The 21,930-nt window shown below is 33.1% G+C and overlaps 2 protein-coding genes and 1 long non-coding RNA gene across 5 annotated transcripts; 1 reads left to right on the top strand and 2 right to left on the bottom strand.

The window, feature by feature from the left end:
- Positions 1–113: 113 nt before the first annotated feature.
- LOC100648572 (sodium-dependent nutrient amino acid transporter 1) lies at positions 114–9,770 on the bottom strand. Its single transcript, XM_003400664.4, has 10 exons — positions 9,643–9,770; positions 8,257–8,343; positions 6,546–6,822; positions 6,215–6,437; positions 5,337–5,708; positions 4,384–4,750; positions 2,815–2,914; positions 2,542–2,718; positions 1,490–1,584; positions 114–395 (listed from the first exon to the last, which is right to left on the bottom strand). The coding sequence occupies exons 1-10, from the start codon at positions 9,655–9,657 to the stop codon at positions 249–251; spliced, it is 1,860 nt and encodes a 619-aa protein (XP_003400712.1). The 5' UTR covers positions 9,658–9,770; the 3' UTR covers positions 114–248.
- Positions 9,771–11,430: 1,660 nt separating this feature from the next.
- On the bottom strand, positions 11,431–21,099 carry LOC100648691 (sodium-dependent nutrient amino acid transporter 1). 3 transcript variants are annotated; one of them, XM_048412073.1, is made up of 9 exons: positions 21,013–21,099; positions 20,193–20,318; positions 19,319–19,559; positions 16,892–17,129; positions 14,126–14,500; positions 13,236–13,602; positions 12,597–12,873; positions 11,918–12,012; positions 11,431–11,718 (listed from the first exon to the last, which is right to left on the bottom strand). In XM_048412073.1, the coding sequence occupies exons 1-9, from the start codon at positions 21,022–21,024 to the stop codon at positions 11,581–11,583; spliced, it is 1,869 nt and encodes a 622-aa protein (XP_048268030.1). In that variant the 5' UTR covers positions 21,025–21,099; the 3' UTR covers positions 11,431–11,580. The 3 variants fall into 3 exon arrangements, with proteins under 3 accessions (XP_048268030.1, XP_048268031.1, XP_048268029.1); XM_048412074.1 differs by lacking the exon at positions 21,013–21,099 and adding an exon at positions 20,406–20,733 and having other exon boundaries at positions 20,193–20,329; XM_048412072.1 differs by lacking the exon at positions 21,013–21,099 and adding an exon at positions 20,406–20,524.
- Positions 17,235–19,609, top strand: LOC110119889. Its single transcript, XR_002308407.2, has 3 exons — positions 17,235–19,235; positions 19,328–19,402; positions 19,468–19,609. It is a non-coding gene; the product is annotated as an uncharacterized LOC110119889 (long non-coding RNA).
- Positions 21,100–21,930: the final 831 nt, after the last annotated feature.

Below are 21,930 nucleotides of genomic sequence, written 5' to 3'. Positions count from 1 at the left end.
CATAGGAATGTAAATTTGCATAAACATCCGCAGTCTAATTATTATATATATGTTATGCTATCCAATTTCTCCTTCTTTTGACTCTTAAGTCTGCAAAGATTACCGAAGCAAGATAAGAATTTAGTATTTATTTGTATAACAACTTAATATTTATAATACATAATGTGTTCGTTGAATCGACGAAACCTCGTTATTTTCATCGATACGACCGTCAACAAAGAAGATACGAAGAAATCGTGCGCTGACTATTAATCCTCTCCGACCAACAAAGCTACGATTCTCCACCTTTTCTTCTCCAAACTCATCCTCGCTATCCTCTTTGAGTCTTTGAATTCCTTCCATTCCTTGAATTTTACAGGATCCTTAGGTCCCCAATCGGCGCTCGGTTTAAGTATCTACAAGGAGAATATAGAAATAAAAGAAATATTCCAATTTTTCGTAATGTGGTAGAGCATTCCTTATCCAAACACTCGTTATCCAAATATCATAATTTCCCAACTTTTTATTACACATGATAATATTATATAAGATAATATCAGAAAGTAATATTTCTTAGCAGCGAACGCATTTTTCCGTTTGTATAAATATTTGCACATTTTATTAATGTTCCTATATAATTCACATATGTACATATTTTATTAGTGTTCATATGTAACTCACATATGTACACATTTTATTAATGTTCATCTATAACTCATGTGTGTTTACATTTTATTAATGTTCATATATACCGTATTCTTTCCTTTATTAGATTCGGTGAATTCCGATTATAAGAATTTAGTATAATAAACTAATATCGTTGTGAATATCGAAACGAAATACAAGACGTGATTAGAAGACTCGAAAGCCGTGTAAGTGCAACGGAATTAGCAGGAATACACGATGATTGGAAAAGCCACAATCGCAGACAATAAAAAGCAAAAACATGATATTGAAAATTATCTAAAGCAAGTACAGTGGTTTAAATTTCCACAAAACCACTATACATATTTTTCGGCCAAATATTATAATTATTCCATTCTAACAGGTTTGCATATGATACCATTTGGCGAAAACTGGAAAAGGAACATGTGCGTAGAAGCGATTTTAATACCATTTACAGAAAAAATTGAAGATAATAATTTTATTTGTGAACACGACCATGGCCCGGTGATTTACACATCGAGACAGACAAAACTGTCACTAAAACGAAAAGAATATCAAGGTTTTAATATGGCCACCTTGTTTCTCAGTAAATATGGAAACAGTGAAGAAATTATTGTATTTTAAGGAACGTATGACTTTATAGAAATTTCACTTTTTTTTTCTTCTATTAAATAATACTCTTAAGTTTTTCTTCTATTATTACAACCGAACTTGTATATGTTTCTTTTCTATTTTTCTAAAAATGATATCATATACAAACTTGTGATCAGAATGGAACGATTATAAGATTTTGGCAAAAGATACAGTGGCTTTATGGAGATTTCGAGTTTCTCTTAATGCTTACATCCAAATAAGATTTCCCTTCGTTCTTCATCTTACTAACGAACATCCAGATAGGAAGTTGAATCACTCCTAGTCCCAAAATTAACCATCCAGCGACTGGAAAGAGAATTAGAATTTTTATGAAACGAGATCAAACGAGGTTTAATTGAAATATGGTAGAAATATATGTTTGCCATAAACGATACACGGAATTTCTATACTTTCATAAACGAATTTCCAAGCTTCTATAATATACAGTGCCGTGAATAATTATACACTCAACTCTGTTTTTAGATTTTTCATAATAATTTCATATCACGATATAAAACGAAACCGAAGATACAACAAACAAAAATTCTTTCAAAGTTTGGAAAAAAATGAAATTTTCTCTTAAAATTGTGTTTTTCGCTATGAAACAATATAAACTCGATATTAATTTTGTTATATCTTCGTTCAATATTTCCTGGGTTTTTCTCTATTTTATATCACTTCTATTAATCTTCTGTACTGTATTTTCTGTACAGCTGGCGTTTCTCCTGGTCGTAAACGTTTCTTCTTAAAATTCCCCATAGATTCCATCAGATCCAAATCAGGACTCGATGCTGACCATAGTAATAATTCTATTCCAAAATCTTAAAAGCACTTTTTCGTAGTGGTCTGAATAGGGGCATTGCCTTATTGAAAAATTGTCTTCTTGTCTTCTATTTCAATTATGAAAGGCAATAATTTGCTATGTAACATCTCCTGATATCCTATATCGTTCAATTTACCCTTTACAAAAACAATATCACTTAACATATCCAAGCATGATCAGTGTTTTTTTTTTTTTAAATATCGAAGAGATAATATCGAAGATTTTGTGTTCGAGTCTATAACTGTTCACAGCACTGTATGTTCTGAAAATAAAGATTTTTCTATGCAAGCTCAACTTGTTGAAGCTAAGAATTCATAGTCACTTGGTGCATCTTTCTTCTGATAGCACGCGAATCGAGCAGCGATATTCTGAATTTCGATCGACATAAAATAAAAAAATGTTAGCGTCAAGAATGTTGTGCCGTGTAGAATTTGTCGTACCGTAGGCGGAAGTCGGATAATATTCGCCGTTGTACCTGATCGGCGTCAGTTCAGAAAGGAAATAAATAAGAATCGAGAGAAGCGTCAATGGAGTTAGGTAATACCAGCAGAATCTCCAGTAAAACGAAGGTCTGCTTCCCACCATAAATTCTATATCGTCTAGAAGATTGTCGACGCCTGTAAGAAAAGTAATACTAATAAGTGTTATCATTTGTGATTGCTCGAAGTGTTTCTTATAAAGTGAAAAAGATTATAAAGGAGACGAAGAATTACCGTACACCCAAGAAATAGCGATAAGCTCGAAACAAGCGAGAAACACTATAATAAACGTGCCTCCGAAGTAGTCTACCAAGTTCAAAACGTATTGACCACCCTGGAAAGAAATTCGATTAAATCAAATTAAATATTCTAACGAGTTCTTCCTTCGAATCGAGTCGATCAAAACAGACTTGCTTCTATTTGATATTGGAGAAATATGTTCTGATGAACATGGCAATATAGTTGAAAGATGAATATTTTCTCAGAATCATATCTGTCGAATGGTATCTGAAAATATTCAAAACGTCTTAAAATTTACGAACATATTTTAACTTTCGCTAAAATCGCAGTATTGTATATAAACAACAAATTGTAACTACCTTTTACTCATGACGAGTATACTCGTCAAAAACAGCTGGCTGGTTAATTGCCAGCGTTTTACGATAGAGAAAGAAATCAAAGAGGGAAAAGTTTTATAGCTTTCTATGACCAATATAATGGCGTATATCATTTTTTTTATATTTGGAATATTTTTCAAGAAACAAAGATTCCCTTCGACTTTTTCAATAGAGTGTTTCCATAAAATTTAATGCTGTATGTTTTTATGTATTTCATTCATGTGACGTACAATGACAGTCAAAGTTAATAATGAAAGAATTATTTCGAGTATTACGTGCCAGTCTGTGTTTGAACGTACATTGTTTTTCCACGAGTTCTACGGTAAATGTTCAATATGATCTTATTGCGCTTGAGTGCACATCTCAATTGGATGAATAATATTTTTCATAGCCATTGCTAATATTTACCGAGATGTTAATATACATGCTTGAATATCATGATCCAATTGTGAATAACAACAGAAGATTAGTCAGAAATAACATGCTTGGTGGTATCAATAAGAAACACTTGTAAACACATTGACACGTAATACTCGAAATAATTCTGTCGTTATTGACCTTGCGTGGCATTGATGAAATGGTCGAGACACGCGCTTTCATCCAACCGTTGTGCAAATCATAACTGTCCCAAACAAATCATACTGATACATCACTCTCTAACATCCTCCTTCGTTATGTGTCTTCAATCTGTTGCAACAACGATTGTATTTTAACAAGTAGAATTTAGATTCATAGCGACAAGTTATATACTTTCTGTCGTTGATTATGATATGAAAGTAATGAATATCAAAAAGTGGACGAATAAAGTAGCAGTAGTCGAAAGAAGCAGATTAAAATTTCAGTTGAATCACAGATCAGTGTAATTTTATCTGATAATGTTAATATTTTATATAGGATGTGCCAATATGAGCCCAGTTTGAGTTACTCTTATCAGACAGATACGTTTGTGAGAAAGTGTTCTTCTTTTCGGCTGCATATTTACGAAATGTATGCTCGCGAAATGGAAACATAGGAAAGACCTAATTGACTGCACTGCGACGATAAAATGTCGTTAGTAGAGCCGAGGAATTTGTAATTGTGGAGCCAAAAGAAATTTTATATACGTCGCCGATCTACTTGAACAATGATATGGATCTATATTATAAATCGCTGAAATTTAAATAAATACTTTGCACGAGACACTTACTCTCGTGCAATAAACGATTCCAACGAGGAAACCGGCGGATGAAACCCCAGCAGCGATTTTCCAGTTTTTGATATTTGGAAATCTGTCCTTGATAACGCTGTTGATGACTGCAGTGAATGCCACGGTGGTACCAATGCCCAAGATAAATAGCATCAAGAAGAAAAGCACGGCAAATAATTGTGGGACCACGGTAAATTTCGCCAGAGCTTCCGGGTAAGAGATGAAAGCTAAGCCTGTTCCGGCACGAACCACGGTGCTTATGTCTTTTCTGCCAGATTCGTGGGCGAGATTGCCTAGAATCCCGAAAATAGTACATCCTGCGATCAGGCTCGTGCCAAAGTCCATGATCGTAACCACTGTACAATCTCTGAAAAAATATATCCTTTTTAAATCTCTGGAGCGGAAAACTTGCGGCCTACGAGCCGCAACTTTTATCTTTTTAAGCCGCTTTCATCATCAATTAGAAAAGAATCTTCGGAATTCTTGAACTTTAGTATTTCGCGATCGTGCAAATTTGTGAAATTCGTGGCGATCTCTTTATTTTTTGACAATTTTTAAATTTCCAATTCCAAAGGTTTCTGAATTTTAGAATCTTCAAGCTTCTTTCGCATTTGACAAATTTTTGCATCGCCAAATCTTTCAATTTTCAAATTTTCGAATTTCCTATAATTTTACGAATTCTCCATTTTCCTAATTTCCAAGCATTTCTATTTCCGAATTTCCAATGTTTCGAATGTTCATGTTCTTAAATTATTGACTTCTTGAACGTACGAATTCGTCCACTTCATCCATCAATCAATATCCAATTGAAAATGAACTCGGTATTTATCAATCGCACGATCAGAAAGATATTTCGGAATATCGTATGTATCGACAAATAGGTTAACGCGTTATTTTACATCAATGTAGATATTATCTAGGATCAGATAAAATGTTGAATGATTTGGAATTACCTCAATACGTTGTGGTCGAAGCGATTGTAGGAGGAATACATGATAACAGCTCCGAAACAAACTCCAAGAGAGAAAAAGGATTGGGTCACGGCTGCGTACCATACCGATGGATCGAAGATCTTTTCCCAGGTTGGTTTGAAAAGGAATATTATTCCATCCACAGCTCCTTCCAAGGTAACTGCTCTTATTAAAAGACTTATCATGATCACGTATGGAAATAAGGCGAGGAAATACGCTGCTTTTCCGCTACTCTTCACACCGTTGCTCAGCACTATGAAAACGAACATCCAGCTGGCGAACAGGGATAGAACCAATTTCCAAGATGGATATCCCAGTCCTTCTAGTATTCCAATTTCGTTAAGAACCACTTTCCTAGGTGAACGAAGAAGAGGAGAATCGATTTTAATAGTAGAAGTTTAATAGAATTAATTCTAATTTTTAAATTTAATAAAATTAATTTTTATTTATAGTATTTTGTAATGATATTTTGCCTGCCAGCTTCCTTGCGGAATACCTTATTACGTAATTAAGGGGAAGAAAACTTTGTTTTTTAATAGTACAAGTTTAGTAAAACTTTGAAAAAAATAATTCGAATTTTTAAATTTTAATTAGATTAATTTCTATGGTATTTTGTAGTAATATTTTTCATCACAGCTTTGTTAACGACTACTTCATTAGGTGATTAAGGGGAAGAAATGATTCTTTCGATGGAATTTATTCTAATGTTTGAATCTAATAAAATTAAACTTTGCTGTTGACGATATTAATTGAGTAATATGACGATCTTGTAGTACTCGTTATGGAGGAATAATTAGTGGGAGATTAAATTAGTTAAAGTGAAAATTTATTAAAAAATATGATGTTCCTTGATCGCTCACCGAAAGTATAAGTCAGCGGAGCTGCTTTTGCTGCTAATATTTTCCACTATCTCCCTGTCAGTTGGAGCGCTGTCGAAGCAGATATCTTTCCATTCTTCCCAGCAAAAGGACCAAGGAAGAACTGATTGAAAACTAGCCAGTAAATAATATACCGCCAATGCCATCAGAGAACAATAATACGTGACTACTAAGAAAACAGAAATCATCACACCATAACCGATGCCTGAAAACAGCAAATTAAACGTCACAGCAACTCTAGACTTATTATTAGAATTGTAACTGGAGCAAAATGGTCTCAAGTTGTTCGCATTCGATTTATCTGAGGATATACCTCTGAAAGCAGGTGAAATGGACCAAACTTGTACACAAGACCTGCTGCTAAATTGCCCTAACGTCATCTCCAGGTAATAGATCGGTTTCCCGACAATAAACAGAACAATGATATATGGCACGAGAAACGCACCACCACCATTTTGATAGGCAGTGTAAGGAAACCTCCAAACATTTCCCAGGCCAACCGAAAATGCGACACAGGACATTAAAAATTCGATTTTGTTATCCCATTGAGCTCTCCCGGTTCCTCCCGCTTCGGCTGTGACTGTCGTCGACTGAAAAGGTATATGTGAACGGGTTAAAGTTTTTCTAGAAGTTTGTAGAACAAATTTATAGAACAGGTATACAATACAGTGAACAGGTGTGAAATATAAAATAATATTATCTTATATTGTATATCTCGATTTCGTACGATGTACAATGTACGATTGTAAAGATAATTGTAAGGCGTAATTCTTAATTTCTATTACCATTATTATTATTATTATTATTATTCACTATTAGTCACTATTATTATTATTATCAGTACTTGAATGCTAGAATTGGATTAAAGTCTTCCTGAATGCTTACTAATAGAATTCTTAATTAATAATTATAATACTATGATATAATATAACGTTATTCTATATTATTATTTAACAATATTAGTCAGTCAAGATTACCAATCAAATGGTACATAGTAGTATAATTTATTTTCATCCATCCGGTCATGAAAGGAACTCGATTCTCAATTATTTTCCCCATTTCCTTACATTCTCATTTATTCAGAGTACACGCTTATCCATCCATTCGCACACACACGCGCACGCGCACACAATCTTATTTTGCTCTTATTTTTCTATCACGTATATCTGCTGTTTATCATGGAACTAACTATTAACTATTATATCTGTCTACTATCTTCAAATAGTAAATAATTCTAAGCTAACCACTTTCCTTTTTCAAAACTATTGAGCCGAAAAATAAAAATCAAATAAATAGATAATAGAAAATAATAATAATAATAATAAATCAGAATTCTCCCGAAAGTATAAATGAAATATCTTATATTTGGATAATAATATTCGTTACTGTTATCAAATATCTTAACAAATGCAGTATTATTTAACAAAATTGGAATCTCTCAATCCCTACTAACAGGAGATACATCGCTCGCTCAATTTACATCTGACACTTTTTTTACGCGCGATCTTAATTAATACGTGGCCAGAAAAAAATATATTCTCCTAGAAGTCCAAACATTCAACCAGCCTGAAAATTTCAACAAGATTTAATAAAATGTTGCAGCGAATATCAGGAAATTAAATTTCCTAATAAAGGAAGAGATCGAGGGCAAATCATCCGAACAAATTAACATTAGCAATGAAAATGATATGGAGCTTCCAAATTATTCAAGCAACGAAGATAATACGCTTGTGCCAATTAAAAAGAAAACGTTGAATGTTTTGAATTACAATAGCGATAGTGACGTTGAATAAAATTTACTTTTATTTTTGAGACGTCGTTACTGCTTTTTTGTTATTAAGCTATTCGAAATAAATATGTGTTTCTAGAATTTATTTGTACTAGCTCTTATTTCCAATATTTTTCTTTTATACTGACAAAAATATTTACGCGATTTTCATTCGCGTAAAGCGAATGCACGTGCAACGGATACTCCGCGTAACTTGAGGGACGAGCGTACCAAAGAATGTGAAAGCAAAACTTACCCCATTCTCCAGCGGTTTCTCGCCTCCAGATATCATAGAAAGCCTATAGGAACCTTCCACGCCATCGTTGTTATCGATGAAGTGATTCTACAAACAACAGGCAATCTCAATCTTCTTTCAGTCATTATTTTACAATTTTCAACGATTGCAATTAAAGTCTATAGACTTTTCAATTACTCTGCCTGTTTATGTAACCCCGTAACCGCAATATATCAACGAATATTTCTCTCTATTTCGACTATTCTCTATTTCGACTTCACGCGAACGTTCCGTGACTAACGAATAATTACAGTCAGATATAAATCCGATAGCAGAGAGGATCCCGAATAAAACGCCGCATTTCGTCAGCAATTCCATCGAACAATGATACAAGCAAACAACAATTTCATTTCTGATCATCGGAACGATTCCGTTCCTTTGTTTTCCCTTACAGATTAACGAAAGTGTAGTAACTTTCTTAAATATAAAATTACACAGTGAGGTAGTTGTAGATAGATATTTCTAACAATTCAGCTGATACTATTTTTTGGTTTACACAGATTTCAGCTACGTTATTGAAGAAATAAAATTCTCGGAATATTACTGTTTCGCCAGAATGTTTGATTCGATGGCACAATAATATTAATTTAGAAATAGTACAGTATTTATGTAGGTGAGTACATACCTAAGCGAGCCATGAAAAGAAAATCTTCTAATTTACAAAAATTGTTGAATATTTATTTACTATTTGGCAGAAAAATTATCTTTTATTCGTATCTTTTATGTCATGTCTTTCACAAACAAATAAAATCGCAAGGAACATAAAAAGATAGAGACTAAGCAGAGATTAGCTTGACGAAAGGAAGTTTTATATGATTCCGAAATTTTTATAGACTTCTAATATATTTTAAGCTTAAATCGAGATAATTCGAAGTTGAATAGCATAGTTGTGCGTATGAACCAGTTAAGACGTATAATAGAAAGATTTACAACTGCAATTTAGATTAGACTGCTATGAGCTGTACCTATGTTTCCAATAACGAATTATAGAATATTGTGCGCATTTATCGAGCTTCAACTTTCTGTGTATCAATAACAGTAATAATATCAATGACAACAGCAATGAAACATATAAAATCGAAATCATCTCCTTCAAAAGATTGGCGATTGATACTATTTTTTTTTTCTTACTTCTCTGCAAAATATTTCGTATTTTATAAAATAAAGTTCGCAAAATACTTCTATAAAGGCAAAGTCTACGTAAATCTTAAATCTTAAATTGAGTGAAATAAAACCTGTGCGTATTTTTCTGTTAACGTTATCCAATAACAAACTTTCCTCCCTCCCTTTTTTTGGTTTTGGTTTGTATCACATTCACGTAATCACGATCAAATGAAAATTACGAACCTTTGTGCAACGCATAATCACTCCTGCACGCGGTTAGACTGTACGAATCGTTGGCAAGTGATCTAAGCGCGATCTTTGCGAGGCAAGAGCATTTGGAAGACTGATCGACGACTCTGTTCACTCTCATAAAAGTGTGTCGTGAGAAATCTTGAAAAACACAGCCATATAACATTGAAGCAGCATTTTTCCAAATTGCACATGCATTTTTCTCTCTTTCCCTTCCCGGGCTATCTCTTTAATACTGTTGTTTTAATACTAAAAAAAAAAATTTCGCTCTATGATTCTAGCTTTTTACTCTGATTATAATTTCATAAAGAGGAGAAGAAAAATTTCACTCTATAATCCTAGCTTTTTATTCCTACTACGATTATGTAACAATCTGTGATCAAAAAATTTACCATTTTCCATCGTTCTATGATTTCATTTATTCCTACGTGCAACTCGCCGTACGAAATTTCCACATAAATAAACATTTTTTTACTCACTCGTGTTGTCCAAATTTAATCAAACAGGATCTCGTAATTTTAGCGCGTATGACTTACCGTATGAAATTATATTAAAATTGAGATCTCCACATAATTAAAAAGTTCCATTAAACTCTTACTTTTCAAATTTAATCAAACGAGCGAGCGTCCAGGATTTTATAATCTTAGTACACGTAGCTTACCATACGGAATTATATCAAAACTAAACTTTCCAACTAAATAGAAAATTCTATGAAACCATTGTTTCTCAAATTTAATCGAATTGAAAATCTAATGAAATTTTTCAAATTTAGTCGATGGGTGTCTAGAAGCCAAAAGATCTGTCTTCCATAGAACCCATGCAATCAACAGAAAGTGATTAACGATTACGAGTGCACGTCATATCTTGTGCACAGACGTACACAAATAAAAATGGACACGTTTGTATTCGCAATTAACAACACCTCGCTAAGAACTGTACACAATCTGAAAATCGTGTTAGAAAAGTCTGTTTCGCGTGATGTACAGTGTTTTTTAAATCGAACACGTCAAACGATCCATGACATAAGCTGGACTGTTAGATAGACTATTACACGATACAGTCAACTGGTTTTCATTGGCAATTTTAAAAGGAATTCTTCTCTGTATAATGTCATCTAGATGTAAAGACAGCAAGGAAAAGAAAATAGAAAAAAAAACCACCGACGAATGAAAAGTCACTGTGTTCCGATTTTTACTGTTCATGCTTGAGTGAGTTTAAACACGTTCCTTGCAGGCTGACTCGTTATTTATGGTAATTATATGAGTGCTTTCGCGTACGACCTTTATGGAGATTAATTATAGGCCTACCAATCATTTTTGCGAAATTTCTCTTAAGAAATTAGATTCCACTGTTTACCTTGTAATTTTTTACGCGATTGCACGATAAATGTGGCTTCTTTTCGCTTGCATCGATTATTTTAAAGCCATGGAACGTTTAATTATGGAGAATGAACAATTGAACGTGGTACGTGACGTAATTTACAAGGAATTTATGGGAGAGAAAATCGTGTCAAAGGTACTGAATAAAATTTCGATTATTTAAAAGCCATGAAACCTTTTATTATTGAGAATGGATAATTGATATGACAAACGATGTACGTTTGAGGAATTTTGTTATTAATTTATCGTAAGAAAAATTACGCGAAAGATATTAAATTCTCAGTATTTAAAAATCATGAAATGTATTATTATTATTGGGGATGAACAAAACTGAAATGATAAACGATGAGTGTTTTAGGAAATTTGTTGTTAACTTATTTTAGAAAAAATTGCACACAAGATATTAAATTCTGATTATTTGAAAATCGTGAAACATTTTTTTATTGAGAACGAACAATTAAAATGAGAAATGATGAAAGTCTTAGGGAATTTATGAAGAAACAGTTATGAACGAAAGAGATAAAATTATATACATGTGCGAATCGATTTATTTCTACTTTAAAAAAGCTTCAACACAACCGCCACGATGCCGGAACTTTTTTTCAGCTACGAATTCCTTCCATTCTAGTCGAATCTTAGGATCCAGAGGTCCCCATTTCTCTTCGCTGGGCCTGAACGCTGCTTTCACAGTCTGTAAAGGAAATGTACCAATTATTAATAAAGTTCAGAGGGTTCAACAATTTTTCTATCTTTCGGGAATTTTTCCGATTTAACCGAAATCGACTTAATCAAATGTTGCTTGATTTCCATTCGTTATAATCTAAGAACAACAAATGTTGATAGCATATAGGATGAATGAAAATTTATGACAGTTTATAACAGACACTTACTTCGATCAATGATGATGATCTTAGTTGCACCAATTTCTGCAAAATGCAGCCAACAATCGCGACGACTCCTAAAAATAGCAGAAACCAGCCGATTCCTACCAAAAATTCGATTAATCATAAATTAATACAAAGTGTATTATATGTATTCAAAAATTATTAAATATCAATTGATAAAGTATAATAATTATATTAATTAACAAAGTAATTAATAAAGTATAATAATTATATTAATTAATAAAGTATACACTCATTTATACAAGATGTATCAAATAAATGTGTCATATTTTGTGTATATATGTGTATCATAACACATGTAGGATTTGACGAGTGTACAGGAGACACAATAACAGTAGAAAAAGATAATAGCCATTGTAATGTTTCAATAATCCGCTACTGCTTAACTTTGTAAGAGACGCTGAAAATAACCACCCTTCGTGTTTATACTGTAATCTATACTATAACTCAATACCGGGTTTAATTCATGTTTGCAAAAATATGACACAATATGATGACACAACAATTCTTCCACCATATATATTGTTCTTTAAACAGATAACTGCGTTCAACTTGTGTACATGTCGATCCAAAACTTTATCTTGGCGCGGTTAAATAATTATTCTTTAAAAACCTTATTTCAGACTGTATGTGGAAAGAACAAGGAAGAGAGCATTTTACTGACCATAAGCGTAATCCGGAAATGGTACGCCGTCGTAAGTGGGTGATTCGTAAGTGACGATCGTGCAGATCAAAATAAAGATCATCAATAGCGGTGCGATCACAACCCAACAAAGTCTCCAGTAAAATGACGGTCTTGAACCGAGCATGAACTCAGCATCATTGAGGAAATTCGACAGACCGTAGATCCAGAATATCGTTGCTATTTCCAAAACAGCGACGATGATCGCCACGAATGTGCCACCATAATAATCCACCAGTGTTATGAACCATTGGCCACCCTTGAATCATTAAACTTTCTTTGTCATTTAAAATTCTATTCTTCGAGAAAAATTAATATATATATAACTATAAAAAATTTGTAAAAATCCCCCTTTTTCGCTCCTTGAAAATTAGAAGAAAAGACATTGTTCGTCGTAGTGATTATACCTTTTCTATTCTTCGATTCTTAATTAATAATAATTCAGCTGATTAATAATTATGCTTTTCTAAGCCCTGGCAAATTTCTTTATCTATTTTTCCGAAGAATCACCCGTATAGTAAATAAGAAATCAGGCCAAAGACCTACAACGCATTACTAGAAGAATAGTATTGCCGGCGGAGGGTTGATATTGATATTTTCAAATACGTAAAATATTCTTACAGGGGTGATATAGACGAGACTAATGATGTATCCAATAATTGAAACGATGAGCACCAGCTTCCAGTTTTTCACGTTCGGAAAATGATCGCAGAGGATGTTAAAAACGGCGCTGGAAAGGGCCACGGCGCTTCCAATGCCAAGAACAAACATCATCACGAAAAACAAAACGGCAAAAAGTTGAGGGACCACCTGGAACTGGGACAGTGCTTCGGGATAGGAGATGAAAGCCAGTCCTGTACCACCGCGGACCACTTTCGATATATCCGTGGTGCCCATTTCGTGAGCTAGATTTCCAAGAATGCCGAAAATCGTGCATCCTGCTATTAGGCTAGTGAAGGTGTCCAATGTCGTTACTATCATCACGTCTCTGTCGAATGAAATGAAATTTAGAATTAAAATTTAGATAAAAATTAGAGAGTCGTTAAGTTATTTATGTATTGTTATTAGTCGATTCTACGGATTTTTATGCGTGTATGGTAAATTTAAAAGTACAAAGATATGGAGAATATACGTAATATGGAAAAATGTATAAAATATACAAAATATAGTACTACCCGTTATAACATTTAGTGGGTGAATTAAATTTATTTTTGTTCTGTTTCTTCAGTTATGAGCTGCGTTCATAAAAATGTGAAATTGCATAAACATTTGCAAGCTAATAATCAATATATTAGATTGTCCCAAAAGTTTCTTTCGTTTTGTAATGAAATAATAAATGCACAACATTTAGATTATTTTATTGAATTATGTACGATCCATTTTGTTTTATTGAAACAAAAAGAAAATGTACAAAATGTTGTGCTTCTATTGTTTCCTTATAAAACGAAAGAAATTTTTGCGCTACCTAATATTATGTACACAAATCAAAATAATTGTTTTGAGAATTTTACCTGCGTATGTTGTGTCCGAAGTTGTTATAAGAAGAATACGTGAGGATTGGACCGAAACAAATTGACAGAGAAAAGAAACATTGGGTGATGGCAGCGTACCAAACACTTGATTGCCATAGTTTGTTCCAATCCGGAGTAATAAAGAAAAGAATTCCATTGGCTGCGCCCTCCAGTGTTACCGCTCTAACTAGCAAAGCTATCATAACGAAATAGGGAAAAATGGCAAGAAAATATGCTGCTTTCCCTGTACTTTTCACTCCGCGACACAGGATACAGAAAATTGTTGCCCAGGTTACGAAAAGACCCAGACAGAGCTCCCACGAGGGTGTTCCAATTCCATCTTCGATGGAGTCATATTCGTTCAGGACAATTTTTCTGCAAAGTCATCAAATCAACTGTTAAACGAAGATGTACGTACATATATATATTAAATTTTAACACTATTATTTATTAATTACTAACGTTACGTTCTATTTAGTTGCCAACGAGAAAGTAACGTTAACTGACGTTTAATGCAACTGGCAATAAGCTCCACTTTAGGCTAACCTGCTATGTGCGGGAATACTGGCACGGGAGAGGATTAAAGTTGTTCAAAAGTAAATTAACAATATGTAATGATTTATTCGAATCTTACTTGATTTCGATATTGACAATTGACTGACAGACTGACGGATATAAAATTCTTCGATTGACAAAATGATAACTAACTATTCGATAGACAATGGTAATTATTCGGTTGGTGGACGGTAATTAACCCCTTAACCTACAACTACGGGCATAGCCCGTAGTAGATGATCGGGTCAAACGTAAACATTACGGGCATAGCCCGTAGTACATACCACACAAGTTGTGCGAATGGCTCGAAGGCTGCGCGAGCTTGTTTACGTTTTCGGCCCAAAATTCTCGAACGTAAATCGTAGGTTAAGGGGTTAATTAATATACTCGATAAACGAACGGTAAACATCCCCTTTCGATTAACGCACGGAAATATTCTCATTTTGACTTCTCTGAGTCGCTACATTTATATCCGTCGGAGATGAAAAAACGTCGGGGTCTTTCTTTTGAAAATATTTGGAAAGATCCTCAACGTTTGTTCAACTGCTGACTTTGTTTACAATTTAAATTGTCTTAATACCGTTATAGAAACTTAATTAGGTAAATATAAAAACATGGTTACATAAGCTTTCGCAAGATATAGCTTTCAGCAGCTTTAACTGCCTTTCACTTTAAATACTGCAAACATGGTTTCAAATAAACGTTTTAAATTACCTTGATTTAAAGAAATTATCAATTTTACTTTCGCGCTACGGATCGTGCGGGTCGCGGGACGTGACAACTGATTCATTTAACTTTCTTGAATTTATCAATTGATTAACTTGGAAATTTATTATTAAACTTAATTTCGTTATTTACGCTTAATTAGATATTAAAGGAGGAAGACTGGAAGAAGAAAAATAGAAAGATATAAATTGAGCCTCGTGGAAGACAAATTGGATAATTCCATTTTCCGTTAATTTCTTAATTTCATCGTACATGGGTTTATTTGTCGTAAGAAGATGCCACAAGCATGTAACGGTGAATTCTAAATGTATGTTTTCAGGGTTGAAGCGCTAGTCGTCACGTTTGCCGGTAAGTTACGTTCAACTTTTCCATGGAAACGTTAAAGTAAATTACACAGAAACGTGAAAGGAAAGATTAAGAGATTCTAGAAGGATTGAAAGGTCCAAGGCTCGGATTGGGCATTGGTCATTAAGCAATGACAAGGATGCGAATGAACTAAGAAACCTTAAGCGAATTGACTGTATGCGCATTAGATGCTTTAAATTGATGGTAAAACAGAGGATGAATCAAAAGGATTTGAGCGCCGTGTCGTCTATTTTCGAAAAATTAGTAAGTGCTTTCTAAATATGTTGTACTTTATAAATTCCTTTAATACCAACATATTATGCTTTCTTTAATAATAATAAGAAATAAATTTCTTATTATTTTCATTCATTATAGTAGTTCTGCATATTTGTACAACTTGCAAACTGAAAATACTCGAAACAAAAGAAATTGCTGCAGCAAGAACATCATTTCTCGAAAACAAAAGCACTGAAATCCTTTTGCAACTACTTTATCATCAACCTGAAACATCGAATGCCATCTTATCGTGAGGATTTAGCATCGACCATTAGGCATTGAACATTGGCTATCGGGCATTGCCCATGGAGTACCAATCAAGCACGGATTAGCTACAGATTGAGAAACTACCATCTGAAGCGGACATTGGTTTTTCTTAAGGAGTAGATAGATACATACTTCTTAGCGACAATGCTTAGCCTTACCTTCATTCGGTAATTCATAAATTATAGTAAAGCTAAATAACGGCAAGTTTTTTGCCGCAAAGTCATTAAGAAAATGCATTGTCGCTTACCGCCCGTAACCCGTAAGGATTTCAGAACTTGGTAAGAACATCGGCAGAGTGCTTGAGTGAACGTTTGGAAAGTGGATAATAAACCAACGATTCGAAATCGCCGAGCTACGAGGCGTCGATGACATAACTGTTCGAAGGATGTGTGAGGTAGTCTATCAGTGGTAAACATATCGAGTATTGAGCTTTGAACATTAGACTTTGAGTATTGTGTTTTGAGTATTGAATATTGAGCGTTGAGTATTTTGCTTCGAGTATTGAGCATTGAGCATCGGACTTCTCATAGAAATATTTTAATCACGTTAGTGTTATAATTAGTAATTAGAATCTGTGGTTAAGAAAGGTTAACGAACCTAAAATATAGTTCTGCAGAGCTGCGAAGAGTTCTATCATCGTTGTGCAACAAACGTGTACTCCTATTTACGTCCTTCGAAACCGTGTCAATGCATTGATCCTTCCATTCTTCCCGGCAAAAAGACCAAGGTAGTTCAGATTGAAAACTAGCCACCAGATAGTAAAGTGTTAAACTCATTAAACCGCCGTAGCAAGTGACAATGGAAAATGCTGCGATTGCCTGGCCGTATCCCAAACCTAAGACAGCATTTATATCAACAATATCCGATTTTTATTCTAAGAAGCATTAAAAGATATTTGTCAATTGTGCAAGAAATTATTGGAATAATTGTAAGTGAACTGTCACATATTTTTCTGTAACCTTGAATAACTTTTCGTAAAGAAATTTTTAGTAATTCTGGTGAAAACTCGACCAAATTTATAGAAATATGGAAATTAATTATATCGACTACATTAATAGAATGTGCAAGCAGCGATATCCTGCTACAGCATAATGCCGCGTCAAGGACAGAAATACTTTTTTGTCTAACTTTATGTATTTTCATTAATTACCCTTTCCCTGTAATAAATTAATACAGTTGTGGAATTGTAAAATAAAGATCAGCTTGCAAGTAATATTGCCATATAATTTTAGAACGGGATATTTATTTAATCACGAATTATTATTGCAGTTGCAGATCACTGTATATCTGCATGTTTTTTTCCAGAATCTCTATAAAAAAGGGGAGAACTTTTATATATATTCATTAATCTGTAGGAAACGAATGAAACTAAAATAAATAATTAATTAGCTATTAACAATTATCGTAACAAGTGGTATGAATACTGCGTTACATATCTGCGATTTCTTATCAATATTAATATTAATGTTAAACTTCTATGCGAAGATTAATTTACATTCGTACTTGTACTTCATTCTTCATGCATAAGAGTTCATGCATAAATTAATTACGTATAACGTGAATTCTGTGAAAATGCATGGCCTCACTCTTATGCAACGAGTCCATGCAATAATTGTTAATGACTATTTGAACAGAAATTCCGCTACAGAGTTCTGTGTGAGAATTCCTTGCGTTGGGATCTTTATTACGCGACTTTATTATACAATTCCAAAAGTGGACGAATTCTTTCCTGAAAGAAAAGCAATTAACGAATATTCAATAAATTAAATGGAGAATTTCCTTATATCTGCCCCTGTTGCACAGTAATGCGCTTCTTGTCTTACACACGGCATAACTCTGTCCTTATCGAATAGTAGCGTGCTCCTTAGCTAACACCACCTTGCACATTCCATTTACCTACATACATATATTCTTGTTGCTTTTACGCAATTCAAACCAACTCCAATAGATAGCAGCACGGAAGTGACCATAGAGAAAGAGAACAGTATTGTGCGACAAGGACAGACATACAGTGGCGGTCACAAGAGTTTTAAATTGAGACACTTTGAATTGTGTACACTGTGTAACTTTTATGCTAACAATTTTTTACCATATTGATAACAGTCACCTATTCTATCGTATACGTTACGGTAGAACCTCGATTATTAAAAGCAATGCGGATTGGCTCCGCCTCGAATAATCAGAAACTGATAATACGGAAAAGTCTACCAATGTTCGTAAAACACATAATAAAATCAGAAAAAACATCTTGATAATGCAATGTTGCAGATGTGTATAGATTTAATTAATTACTCAATCGGTTAAAAGTTTGATAAGATGCTTACACGATACCAAACTATTTACGCTTTCGTACTCTTCGTGTTAAAATTTCGGAAAGAAAAAAGTTATGGTAAAATGGGCCTCGAATAACCGAGACCCCACTGTATATTTATTCATTGCTCTTATTAAATATAATTCCATTTTGTAAAATTATGGTATATTTTTATATTTCTTACGGTATGAATTTCTTTTTCGCCACTGTATGTATTCGCGACAGACAAAGAGAGCGATAATGTGTAATAAGGATAGCAATAATGTTTAGTTCAGTTTTTCACCACTACGTGGCGATATCCATAAATCGAACAAATTTTCGTTAATGAAAAAATTAATTAAGAATATTAGCATGCAAACTTCTGCAATTGTATCTGGCTAATTGGACCCTCAACTTTCATTTTTATGTAATTTGAACCTCGATATACATTTGTAAAAAAGTATATATTTTTTACGTAAATATTCTGAGACGATACAATGAACTTACACATTATTTACGTTATATCAAATTGATTTATACACTTTTTCGAATGCAGTACAACGCACAGTTTAAGTTTCTATAATTACGTAGAGTTAAACTACACAAATTTTTATACGTATAATACGTGGACGGAACAAATGTTTATATTATGTAAGTATGTTTCATTTCTCCAATTATATTTGTAAAGATATAAAGTTTAATGAAAATCCTCAGTCTATTCATTAATACATTACCTTTCATAGCCGGTACCATGGCCCAGGTTTTCGCGCATGATTTGCTGGTAAATTGACCGAGGAATCCTTCCAAAAAGTAAAAAGGTTTGCCAACAAAGAATAACACGATTATATAAGGTATTAGAAATGCACCACCTCCGTTTTCATAGGCAGTGAAAGGAAATCTCCATACATTTCCTAGACCAACGGAAGCAGCGATGCAAGCCATTAGAAATTCTAGACCACCTCCCCATTCTACTCTCTGAGAAAAAGAAGTGATGTACAAATTGGTTTTATCATCATCCAGTGGCGTAATATCGGGATAAGTAGTTAGCAAGTATATGTTAATCAAAATAATGGTAGAAAGAGACCTCGGATGAAAATCTCAATAATTATAGATAAATACTATTAAAAATATTCTGCTTCGCGAGAGGTTCAATGTTTTATATTAGACTATAAATGTTTATTTATTTGTGAGAATTGAAATTAATACAGGATTTAATTTCAGAGTGGGTTGCTATAAAAAAGTTTAGATTAGAAAATTCGAAGAGCCAAAAATTGATCAGTTCAGAAATTCGGAAATTCTATAGTTAATATGACTTTAATGTAAAAGTTTCAAAACTTGAAAATTCCAAACTACAGAAGTTTAAAAATTCCAAAAATCGGAACTTCCGAAATCCTACCGTTCAACAATTCGAAAATTTTGGATCTCAAAAAGTTACAAGATTCGATAGTTTCAAAATTCAGAGATTTAAGACTTTCAAGATACAAAAGAAAACAATGACAAAAAACTATATTATCCAAGTCCTTGTAATTTGTTTCACGAACGCAATGTTAAGAAGCGAAATCCCATCGTTTAAATCGATCAGAAAAATAGTAAAAATTGATCACATACAGAAGGACTGTTTTCCGATGTTACTTGTTGCACGTCAGGTTCTCCTTTCGATTTTTCATCATTCCCTTTTCCTTCCAAGTAAATATTTTCCATCTGGAACGCCTCATTAGCATAGCCATTTTTCTTCTGCAAATATTCTACTCGTTAATTGAAAATTTCAACTCGTAATCGGACGGATTAATCAAAAATCCTAGTCGCTATAAAATCTCTCACATAAGTTCCATTTTCGATCTTCTCCATCTTCATCGAGTATTCCCAAGAATCTCCAAATATCTTATCCTACAAATGTTCTATTCCACCACTAATGATATTAAAGGAGGATCACTACTTTCCTAGCAGTTCGTAAAAATTATTTACCAATCATCACATGTAACGAAATCACGATATCATTTCAGAAAAGATCGATAAATTCCAAAACTTATCACGGATTTTTCAAGAATTCACTTCACTTCATTATGAAAATAAACATTTCACTGAGATTGGGAAGGATAATAAAATACATAGCAAGTTTAATGGTAAAAGGATAATAAACGATATAAAAATTGAATTTGGACACTGGATTGGGAGAAAGATAATAAAATAGTAAGTTTAGTAATACAAGAATAATAGATGATATAAGAATTAAATTTGAATACTCGTAACTTAATTAGAAGAATACTAAAATAGAATATTAAGAATAGCAAAGATAAATAAATCCTTCTTCCAGATCGACGAAACCAAAAAAGAAGAGAGAAAATCGAAAAATTATTAATAAAATGATTAATCAAAACTAAAGTAAACTTAAGTTAAAGAACTTATTTTTTCGAATATAGTTTCTTACTATTAATGACATTTGTCATAAGGATACTTTTAAATGGGATTGTTGAAGGATACTCGATCAGCTAGCTCGAACAAGACTGATCGTGACTCGTGCAAAGTAAAACTGAGTTTTAGCGCGCGAGTAGATTAGATACGTACGATCGTTAGTAGACGCTCTCTTTCGTAGCACGAACTTCATCTTGGTTTTGTCAAGGTGTTTTATGCACGATACCGATGTAGCACGTATCACACGTTGTTGAGTATATTCACGTTCAAGCCATAAAAATTATATTATGTACTTCTCGAAACAAAAAATCAGTGTTTGAGATTTGTTGAATTTTCTAGCTTCAAATTCTTTCTCAATAACTATAACAACTTCTGATTTCTTTGAGATGTACTTCTTTCTTTTTATAGAATTCTTTAAATGGAAAGGGTAGCAGCTTTTTAAATCTTCATTCTCTCTAATTGAAATACTAATTTTGTGATAAAGTATCTTTGAGTAAGAAATGCTTTATTTTTCCTTATTTTTATTTAGCTTTTAATGAATATTAATGTTTTATATCTTTTTATTTATTTTATTTTTTGTCTCTGTTTGATTAATGTAATGGAACTTTTATAATAGAGAATGAAATGGTTTTGCGAAATAAGTGTAAGATAAATTAATTAAGTGTTATCTTATTTTCATAGTTCTTGTCAATATTAACAATTTATTATATCTTTTCATTTCTTTTTAGGTACAATTTTCATAATACTAAGTTTATTCTGAAGAAGCAAAGCCTCCATAAATAATACGCCATTTTCACATTGAAGTAATTTTTAAATAAAAACATTCCCTTTATTTGAAGTTTACTAAATAATGTCACTTTATCGATAAATTTTATTGATCTGATATCACGGTTCATAATGAATTCAGGACAATAAAATCGGGTAATCCAACAAT

The sequence above is a fragment of the Bombus terrestris genome, chromosome 14, assembly GCF_910591885.1.
Source record: "Bombus terrestris chromosome 14, iyBomTerr1.2, whole genome shotgun sequence".
Classification (NCBI taxonomy): domain Eukaryota; kingdom Metazoa; phylum Arthropoda; class Insecta; order Hymenoptera; family Apidae; genus Bombus; species Bombus terrestris.
The sequence above is the reverse complement of the archived record's forward strand: the minus strand, read 5'-3'. Positions and strand labels throughout refer to the sequence as shown.

Excerpts from the sequence above, each read along its gene's own strand:
- LOC100648572 (XM_003400664.4), bottom strand. Across the intron at positions 6,438-6,545 it reads CATTTCACCTGCTTTCAGAG|GCATCGGTTATGGTGTGATG; the intron begins GTATATCCTCAG and ends TGCTGTTTTCAG. Across the intron at positions 1,585-2,541 it reads TTATCCGACTTCCGCCTACG|TCGCTGGATGGTTAATTTTG; the intron begins GTACGACAAATT and ends TTCTCTTTCCAG.
- LOC100648691 (XM_048412072.1), bottom strand. The coding sequence starts at position 20,438 with ATGAAGATGGAGAAGATCGAAAATGGAACTTAT. Across the intron at positions 17,130-19,318 it reads CATGGTACCGGCTATGAAAG|GTTTGGGATACGGCCAGGCA; the intron begins GTAATGTATTAA and ends ATGCTGTCTTAG. Across the intron at positions 11,719-11,917 it reads GATCATCATCATTGATCGAA|ACTGTGAAAGCAGCGTTCAG; the intron begins GTAAGTGTCTGT and ends TTTCCTTTACAG.